At 27.3% G+C, this 10,970-nt stretch overlaps 1 protein-coding gene and 1 long non-coding RNA gene across 5 annotated transcripts in view; one reads left to right on the forward strand and one right to left on the reverse strand.

Moving 5' to 3' along the window:
• The window catches only part of LOC127284013 (uncharacterized), a 70,281-nt gene extending 60,331 nt beyond the window's left edge, over positions 1-9,950 (forward strand). For all 4 annotated transcript variants that reach the window (XR_007843420.1, XR_007843421.1, XR_007843423.1 and 1 more), the window contains exon 5: positions 9,830-9,950. This is a non-coding gene — a long non-coding RNA (uncharacterized LOC127284013). The remainder of the gene's footprint in view (positions 1-9,829) is intronic.
• On the reverse strand, positions 1,279-4,887 carry LOC127284010 (uncharacterized). The gene is made up of 3 exons (XM_051309273.1): positions 4,731-4,887; positions 4,306-4,474; positions 1,279-1,597 (listed from the first exon to the last, which is right to left on the reverse strand). Exons 2-3 carry the CDS (start codon positions 4,462-4,464, stop codon positions 1,385-1,387), a joined length of 372 nt encoding a protein of 123 aa, XP_051165230.1. The 5' UTR covers positions 4,465-4,474; positions 4,731-4,887; the 3' UTR covers positions 1,279-1,384.
• Positions 9,951-10,970: the final 1,020 nt, after the last annotated feature.

Below are 10,970 nucleotides of genomic sequence, written 5' to 3' on the forward strand. Positions count from 1 at the left end.
TTGTAATTTTTTTTGGATTCAGTAGTAATAATTTTAAAATAATTTTCTCAGGATATTTTATTATATCACACGTTATTAAAGTTGGTTTCCTCTTCAGGTTCGCAATCATATGTATAAAAAAACATAATTTTAAGGGAAGTTATACCATCCTGTATTTTGTGTCCTTTAAAATTTAATGATCGCAGAGTAAGTTATATTTTTTTTGCTTTTATCATTTGGGTTCTAAAAACATATACAGGATGGTCAAAAAAATCAAAATTTTAATTTTGATTAATTAAAATTTTGATTTTTTGACCATCCTGTATGTTTTTAGAACACAAATTATGTAAGAAAAAAAATATAACTTCTTACTCATCATTAAAATTTAAAGTACTTAAACTAAAGGTGATAACTCCCCTTTTATAACATAATTTATAAAATCAAATTCGTTTCAAATCAGGCAGGTTGAAACGTCGTTTATCTAAAATTTAGGGGGGAAAAAACTTTAAAGTGTTATAACTTTTAAAGTAATTTAGATGTCTCATTTTTTATTATTGCATTTGAAAGAGCTTTCACTTTTCTTTCAAAATCCGTTAAAAAATTTCAAAAATGTTCAAAAATAACAAAATAGCGGCCATTTTAATAAAAAAAAAAAAATTTAGCTGAAATTACTCAAAAACACCACTTTTTTTGCTTAAAATTTTTTTGTAGATTTAAATTTCGTTTGTTATTTAAGTACACGATATTATATTATTTGCCATTTCCATTAAATGTAACAAACATTATAACCCAAACGGCAATTGTTTGAAATAACTATATAATTTGTAAGTATCATTCTATAATATACTATTATATTAACTGTTAGTTGTTAGCTGTTTAGTTGTTTGAAACTATCGTTAATTAAAATTACTATAGAAGCTTAATTGAAGCTAAAACTTGAATCATTTGAAACTAAAGTGAATCGTTCATGTTATTATTTATATATATATATATATATATATTATTTTTTTTAAACAAAAATATTTAAGAGCTCTAAATTAGTCCCTAATTCTCACGGATAAGAAGTTTTAAGAAAAACTTCTTTTTAATTTTAAAGGGAGGTGGTGTTTGAAAACTTCTTTTTTGACTTATTCAAAAGTCGTGAATTAGACCTAAATTTCTGTTTGATGTATATTTTAAAATATCTTATGAGTTTTTGAAAAATTTAAGTTTAAGAAGTTATTTATTGAAAGTGGTAACTTTAAATAAATAGTATTCGAATCAGAAGACACTTGAACAAATAATGTTTCTTCAAAAAAATAATTTTATTTTTTCATTTTATTATCAAATCTTTAAAAATTGGTAATATTACAAAATATATTCATGTTTGAGTTTGTTTGATACTTTATTTTTCATTTTTATTAAATTAAAATCTAAAACTTCCTTGGATTCCAACGTGACTTTGTGGCTTTCTGTATGGGTCTTTGTTCACACCTGCATTAACGCTAATGCTACCATGTTTATTTGTATAAATTTCGTGTCCTAAATCCACATTATATGATGACTTTTTGCCCTCTTTTTGTGCTTCGATTGTAATCTTTCCTCTTTTCTTTGGCTCAGGAGATCTTCGCATTCTTATCTATAGAAAACAATTGATATTTAAAAGATAAATTTTTTGTCAAATTCATCTCTATAAATGTTTGAAATGAACACACTAATCTGAATATGGCCTTAAAATCTAACATAAAAAATGTAGTACCTCCTATGATAGTTATATCTAACGAGTACTTTGGATAATATTACATTGAACTCGGTCGGTAATCAAATTTAATTGATTAATTTGAATTTTATATAAATGTAAATATTGACGGATTTTCTTTAATCTTGGTATATATAGGGATTTTTAGGGTCGTTGATTTATCAATTTGAAGTCAGATTTTCAAAATCCAAAATGGCGAATCCAATATGGTGGTCGAATTTAAAGAAAATTGTTGAATTTTTGTAAAACTTTGTATCTAGGGGTTATTTGGGGTCGACCTATAGGTACATAGCTATATACACAGCAAACATTATATATGGTCGATTCCACGTGAGATTTACCTATGACCTTTTAAGTTCGTCTAAATATATTTTTTCTTATTCTTTGCAGAAATAAAAGGTTTACGTATTTTTTTATAAGTGCTCAAATTTTCGAGTTATGAATTTTTCAAAATCTGATTTTTCAAGTTTTTTTGAAATACACCTAATTTTAATGACATGTAACTCTAAAAGTATTGAATTTAGGAATTATGATTAAGATACAAAAAATGTTTCAGTTTTTTATCGACTTTCAAAATATGTTAACGAAAAAAAAAAATTTTTAATTTGTTTTTAATAAACAGCGATTTTTCATAAACAAATTAAATTTTTTTAAATTTAGACGCGATTTTTTTTTATTTTCTTTTTTTTTAATTTTTACACACATGAAAATGAAAAGAAAATTTTGTAATAAATTTTGGAGTGTGCCTGATGATCCTTTTGTTTATATAATTTGTTTTAAAAAAATATTTTACTTTTTTTTTATTTTTCAAAATGAAAAGTATTTTTGACACTAGGATCTACTAGTAAATTCATAGAAAAGCAAATTAAAATACATTTTATTTTGAAAAATAAAAAAAAACTAAAAAAAATAAAATTTTTTTTTTAAACAAATTATATAAACAAAAGGATCATTAGGCCCACTCCAAAACTTATTACAAAATTTTCTTTTTATTTTCATGTCTGTGAAAATTAAAAAAAAGTAAAAAAAAATCGCGCCTAAATTTAAAAAAATTTAATTTGTTTATGAAAAATCGCTGTTTTTAATAAACAAATTCAAATTAATTTTTTTTTCGTTAATATATTTTGAAAGTCGATAAAAAACTGAAACTTTTTTGTGTGTTAATCATAATTCCTAAATTCAATACTTTTAGAGTTACATGTCATTGAAATTAGGTGTATTTCAAAAAAACATGAAAAATTCATAACTCGAAAATTTGAGCACTTATAAAAAAAATAAAAAATACGTAAACCTTTTTTTTCTACAAAGAATAAGAAAAAATATATTTAGACGAATGTAAAAGGTCATATAGGTAAATCTCACGTGGAATCGCACGGTGCGCCAGAAGGAGATTTAAATAAAAATGAATTGGCACTTAATTCTTTTTGATTATGGTTCTAAGATGAATAAAAAACTTTTCTCAATAGGTTTTAAAATCAGCTTACGTGCCCAATTTAAAACAAATTGAGTTTTAAATATTTAAAAATAGTGTTTTATGAGGAACCAGAATTTATTTAATGTATACTTACATGCGTATAGATAATAGATGTTTTAGATTTGGGTTCATATAAATTTATTAACAATGAAGTTATTTTCTTGTTTCGTTTTTATATTTATGCATTTAGAGTGTCGAACGGTATCTGAAATTCTTTGGCAAGAAAAGAGCTTTAATTATCGCTCTGAACGTGAAATAGTATTGATTTTAAAATACTTTTATCTCGAAACACGAACACTTTTAACAAAATCAGCCAAAATCCTCATCTTATAAATTTCTTAAATCCAAAAGACTGTACGAATCCATAGAAAAACATGGTTGCAAAACAAAAAGTAGAAAAGTAATCTAATAACAGCTGCGACATTGTGCGCCCTGGATGCTGCTGCCATCTGACGGCGGCAGGAGGTAATGTACCTGTCATTATATTACTTTTCGTTTTGCAATCGTGTTTTTGTATGGATTCGCATAATCATAATAATAATAAAATTTTTTTGTAAAAAGTGTCTGTCTTTCGAGAAGAAAGTATTTTAAAATCAATGTTTATCATTTTCACGTTTAGTGACGTTTTTATAGAGCGATAATTAAAGGTCTCTTCTTGCCAAAAAATTTCAGAGACCATTCAACTCTCTTAAGTAAATTTTGTCACTCTTAAAATCGTTCTTTTAACATTATAATTTAATTTTTTAAAATTGGACACAAACACTACAGCAATATAATTATTTATATGTAAAATTGAAAATAAGTAATTATTTTATCATTTATTACAGTATTTATTAGATTAAATAAATTCTGATTCCCCATAAAACACTGTTTTTATATAAAAACTCAATTTTATTTAAATCGGGCACGTAAACTGATTTTAAAAACTATTGAGAAATGTTTGTTATTCATCTAAGAATCATAATCAAAAAGAATTTTTAAGTGCCAATTCATTTTTATTTAAACCACCTTCTGGCGCACCGTGATCGCTCATATATAGAGATTTTATTATTTTCCCTATTTTAAAAAAATTATATTGTTTATTTTCTTTACTTAAATTATTGTCAATACTCACTGGATACGGTGGTCTTGGTCTCGGATTAAATGGCCCTTGGCCAGGAAAATTGGGAAATCCAGGTTGATTTGGTCTAGGTCTTTGTATAGGTTCACGATAAGCACTTGTTACTGCTAATAAAACTGAGAAGAGCAAAAAAATCGACAAAACTCCCTTCATGGTTTATAATCTAAAAAACACGAAAAGTCATTTAGTAATATGTATATTTACAGTAATTTTATAAACATTTTGCTTCAGTCAAATTTGATTTTATATAAACTTTTTTAAAAAAAATACTTCTTGCATTTTAGAAAAATATTTCAATGAAATTATTATAAAATTTTAATAAAACAACTTTAGTATTCTAGAAAGTTTTATAAAATTTAAATGATTTGTTTTTTTAAAGTATATAGCTAATGAAAGATTGAATTTTTTTTTAAACTCACTTTTGATTGCTGCTTGCGGTGTTTGAAGTTATAATTGAGAATGATGGGTTTTAAAAATTTGCGAATAACTTTTATACTTGTATGGGCATTGGGAAATAAATTCATGCAGGTGTATAAAAATCAAAGATAATAAACATCTGAGCATAAGAAATCAGGTAATCCCCGTCTTATCATTATTGTTAAGTTAAATTATCAAACAAATTTATTATTTACATTTCTTTTAATTTAAAAATTTTCTTTTTAATTTTTTTTATATAAATTCAATGAATTTAACATTTTGTCACTTCTGCTGTATTTGTGATCTTTCCTTAAACGCATATATATATGTACTTGATTTCAATTTTAAATTCAAGCACACATCGATTTTCCTCATTCTTTATTTTTTTGGAATGATAAATTATGTTTAAAAGAGGGTCAATGTCTTGATTTGTTTTTTTTCCATTAAATTAAATATCTAAATTTGAAAATAAATTATTATTTTTTTTAAGCAAAAATCTAATCTTTAATATTCTATTTATTTTTTCATTTTCTTGAAATGTATTTGATAAAAATGTCGGATCCTGAAAGACAGCAACCCGTTATACGTCAACGTGTATGTCAGTCAAAGTCACTTTCATCGCATACGTTTTATTACTGGGAAAACGCGTTGTCAGTCGTAGCAAACTTTTTAATCCGCTTTTTTTTAATACATTTAATGCTATTAGTGTCTATATTTTTAAAAACGACTTGTCCTAGATTATTATGGTCAGTAGTGTATTTATATTCTGACAACACAATTAACATCAGTTTTATATTATTCGATTTGATTGCACCAGTGAAAGAATTGTCAGTTTGTATTTTTCTATACTATTATTTATTTCCATATTATTATTTATTTCTATAAAAAAAAAAAATTGTATTGGAATATGTAATATGTCCCTGATAAAATTTTTTCATTTGTAAATTCAAAATTGTAAATACAATATGATGGTTTACTAAGATAAAATTGTGGAAAATTGTGATGCTAAAAGCTTTTTTTTTGTTATCGGTGATCTGGAAACAATATTCAATGGGGTCAAAATCAATGTATTCTGTTTTATAGCGTGCATTGATTTATTGGCACAGAATTAAATTAAATTTCTTCACATTCGACAACATTTTTGAAAAATATAAAAAAAATTAAATTGGTAGATCAGTTATCTATTTTATTTATTTACAAATTCGTTGGGCAAAAAGAAGAGTGACTTATTCACTTTTAGAATTTTTTTTTTACATTTTTTTTACCCTCACTCATTTTTTACTTTCAATTGTATGATATTTAATGAATTTTGAAAAATTTTAAGATGATTTTTCTGGGGTGGTCCAAAAAAAAAAAATAATAATCAGCGACAATAAGAGTTTAGTAAATAAATAATTTTTGCGGTAACTTTATAATTGAGGGAGAAATTCGGTAGGGTGGCGAGAATTAAGCATTTATAGGGCTGTTAGTGTCGTACATGAACTCATTATTTAGTTTGTTACTGTCAAAAAGAGTGATTGATGTATTCCACTTATGCCTATATAGCATATAGTCAAATGCTGGTACTATCGCTACATCGACCATATACCCTTCAAAATACCCATACAAACTTGCATTTGCTTTTCCTCCTTGCCGAAATTCTATCAACCCAATTCATCCGAGAGTGTTGCACTGCTGCTGTTGCTGCTATATACCACTACTGATTCAATCCGTGCAACCACCCTAGGGATTTACATTTGGGACTGGGGAGGGCTGAAGACTCTCGGAGTCGAGTGAAATACAAATATATAAGGGAGAGTGAATTATCAGATACACTTTATGGCTCTTGTCAAATTCTTCACAGTGAAAATAGGGGGAATCAATTTTATTACCCCTTGGATAAAAGAGATATAGCTTATTTTTCATATTTCCCTTTTGATTCTTGTGCTGAATTTTTTCGATCTAAACCGATTTTATTAATGTTTCCTAATCTTCAATAAGTTGTACAACTTTTAGAGCTGTACAGATTGAAACTATACAGATTTACTCTGTACAGATTTCAACTGTTCAGATTTAAACTATACAGATTTAAACTATACAGATTTAAACTATACAGATTTAAACTTTACAAATTCTTAGTATAGCTACAGCGACCAATGATTTAGTTCTATGTATCACAAAAAATGAGAATTATTTTTTACTGTCGATCTTATCTGCGTTCTACAAAAAAAACCCAAATAAAAAAAATTTTCATCCATAAAAATACTGGAATAAATACAGGAAGACACTTTTTTTTAACGAATGTCAAGGCAATAAATTGACAACTACTGGAGGTGAAATCAAGAATACTCACATTCGTCAAATTTGAATTCCCTTTAGACTCTTATTTTTTATTTCATTTTTTTTTTGAACATCAGTCTGGTAGTATATACATTTACCGGAGAAAATTTCAACATTCGTAGCGTTAAATCCTGTGACTTTCGCGGTTCTCCACCGTCAAATCGTTGGGATATTTGTCGAGTGAATGTGTATCTGTGTGTGTGTGTGTGAGAGAGAGAGAGAGGAGACAAGCAACAGAAGTGACGTACAGCATCGCGACGCCATGCCAGCATCGTGACAGCCTGTCGGAGAGAAGCCATGCGTATTCACTCCGACAGACGTTTTCTCATTTTCTCTATTTATCGTGCGTCGACGTGAGCGGATAATGTCTCGTCAAGACCCTTCATCCCAACAGCATCACGCCTTCCTTCTTATAAAGCAAGGGGTTAACTGCAAATTTTCTTCTTTTTTCCTCAATTCATTCATATATATATATGCGACCTAGAAGTATAATTGAAAAGTAAAATTCTTTTTTTTATTGGAAAATAAAATATCATACTTAATTTTGCTTTCACAGAAAATAAGAAATTGCTTACAGATGCTAACTACTGTTTGCTATCGGATCTATCAAAATTAGTGACCATAGCTAAATTTTTTGCTATGGCAACGAAAAAGTTTGCTGTCATAAACAACATCAGTTTTAATTTTTAAAAATTTACTATCACAGCAAACTTTTTTGACCCCACAGCAAATTTGTTTGCTGTCCCTATATATAGTGGCTAGAGTAATTTAATGTAACAGCAAATAGTTCATTGCCACAGCAAATTTTTTCTATGCATGTTTATCTTATTTTCCTTATCTGACCTATTTAATAGTTTTATGCGCATAAGAAAATTTTGCTGTAGTAGCGAACTATTTTACTGTCACATCAAATTACGTTAGCTAATATGTAAGGACAGCGAATAAATTTTCTGTGGGGTTTGAAAAAAGTTTACAGTTTTTCAAAAATTAACATATTGTTTATCACAGAAAACTTTCTTGTTTTCATAGCAAAAAATTTATCTGTGCTTACTAATATTTATAGATCTGATAGCAAACATTATTTAGCATTTGTAAGCAATTTCATTTTTTATAAGAATTCTTTGTCACCTATTACTTTAAATTGTGTAAGTTGATGAGAAATATTAAATTTTTTATCTTCTTAAAAAATACTTCCAAAATCAATTAAATATGAAATAAATATAATTGTCAGATCCTCTCCAAATTGTTAATTAGTTTGACGACCGCAACGATTGATAAAATCGAGAAAGTAAATTTTCCGCTTACTTACGAGTAGCGGACCCCCAAAGATCTTTAGCATACTTGTTGACCCTTCCTATGTTCCCCGACTATATCCCTTTTTAATCAGAATCGTTCACATAGCGACCATAGTTCGCTAACTATAGCGTGTTGATTAAAATTCTTATGACCTTACATATGTTTAGAATTTGTATCTAAAGAAATATTCTTACACCACAGTTATTAAAAAAATATCCCAGTCATTTTGTAAATTTTCTTGATCATAATTAAGTCTTAAACAATTTGGAATCATTTGTGTAAAATAAAGAATATTTCTTCGTGTAAAATTTTACATAATTCATTTATAGTAGAACCCGGTAAAGATCGGGTTTAAGAAATCAATTCTAAATATTGGTTAATTTTAAAGCTTTCACTATATACAGTAAATGATTTTAAATTTTATTTTACATTCAAATTATCGCGAACCAAAGTTTAATGATAATTGCAAAAGAATTTAGTAAAATCCCATTCAAAACAAAACAGTAGGTATATATATATAATTCAAATAAAATTTTGTTATACATTCAACAAAATGTACTGGAATTAATAGGTCTGTTCATGAATATATTTGACGTAGCGAAATATCCATCATAAAGGACATTTATGACATAATATAGACGGGAATATTATGATTATGGTTATGAACTCTAGGATTGGAATATCCTTGTTAAAATGGCTGCAAGGCGGCGCTACAAACGTTAGTCGTTAAACCTGAGGATTTGAACATTACGATATAATGGGCACAGCTCGCCGCAAAGTTTTGTCGGCATCTCGAGCATTTTCAGTCTAATCAAGAGGAAGTTATGAGAGAATAATACTGTGTTGAAAGCCTCTAAATTTTCTTTTATTAAGGAAGCGCCTAAGACTATACAGATTATTTTACAATCTTTTAAAAATTAAACAATCCAAGTATTAACAATTTTTTTAAAATGTGTACGAAACACTAATTTTTTTAGTAGTAAAATCTTTTTTACTGATGGCTGATAAAACAGATTAGACTTAATAAAATATTAAATAGATAATAGTCCTTAGTTAAAATTGTTTTACCGACTGCTGATAAAACAGTTTAGACTTATTAAATCGATAATTTTTAATGAAAACTATTTTATCAATTGCTGATAAAATAGATTAGACGGATTAAATCGATAATAACGCTTGGTTAAAAAAACTGCTTTACCTACTGCTGATAAAACAGTTCTGACTTTAAAATTGTTTTACCGAGTTCTAATACCGTAGAGTTTACTGATTATTAAATATGCAATAATTCCACCGATAAAACTATTATACCGATTGCTGGTAAAATTTATTTGACGATTTACATAAATTTAAAACTGTTTTATCGACTGCTGATGAAACAGATTTGATAGATTACATCGTTAAAGGAGATTTAAAATAATTATTTAGTGATTAATTAATTAAATTAATTAAAAATTTAATTATTAATTGAATTTATTTTTTGTTTTAGATTAACAGTGCGGCACGTTTTGTTTCGCGGATGATAACTGCTTAGTTGGCTCTTTAAAAGGCCCAAGAAAAAAGAAAAGCTTTGGACCTGGACCCCGAAGCTGTAATTTAGGACCCATGATCATGTAAGTTCTTTTTGTTTTTAACAACGCATGATATAGTTAATTTCTATATTAATCATATAAATTGAATTTCAATTAAATACTGTTCATCGTTCTGACCCCCTTTTACTCTTTTAATAACACGAAAAAAAGTAGAATTTTTAACCCAAAATCGTTATAAAAATTAACTGCAACTTTTATCCTATATAGTTGAGGGCACCATTCGTCTATCTGAATTAATTGGTTAAAATTACCTACAACAAAATTTATTCACAGTTTTTCTGTGATTTTACAGTGATACCCACGTATATCGGACCCGCATAATCCGGATTCCCGCTTAAATCGGATTTTTTTCCGGTTTCTTGAAATCCGATATACGTGGGTTTCACTGTAATTAAATTTAATTGACAGTAATTGAAAATTTAAACTTTTAAAAAGCAAAGGTTTAATTTAATTTACTTATGAAAATCAAAATAAGATAATTTACTTCTTATTAATTACTGCCACGACGATAAGAATATATATATATATATGGGACATTCTCTATCAACGGGAGACCCCCCCCCCCATGCCCAAAATTGGTTAAAGTATTTTAAGACATATGTATATAGAAATAAAAGCTTATTAACCCTACCTTCAAATGCCGTATGACCTTTTTGAAAAAACCAATATGGCGGTTATAAGTGCTATAGGCCACTCAAAAAAAGTAGTTTATCGTGTTTTAAAATTAAAAAAGTCATCCTAGAACATCGGGAAAAGCATATTTTCGTGTAATTTTTATCGATAAACACGATTGTAATATTTATTTTACCGGAAAAAATTATCTGTCGTCCCTAACCTCAAAAAAAACACGAAAAATACAGTTTATTGTGTTTTACGCTTAAAAAAGTTATCCTAAAACATCGGGAAAATCATATTTCCGTGTAACTTTTATCAATGAACACGAATCTAATATTTATTTTAACGGAAAAAATTATGTGTCGTCCCTAACCTCAAAAAAAGGCAGTTTATCGTGTTTCACGCCTGACACAATCATCATAA

This window comes from Leptopilina boulardi, unplaced genomic scaffold, assembly GCF_019393585.1.
Source record: "Leptopilina boulardi isolate dan_hultmark-lab unplaced genomic scaffold, ZJU_Lbou_2.1 LbouV2_316, whole genome shotgun sequence".
NCBI classification, from domain to species: domain Eukaryota; kingdom Metazoa; phylum Arthropoda; class Insecta; order Hymenoptera; family Figitidae; genus Leptopilina; species Leptopilina boulardi.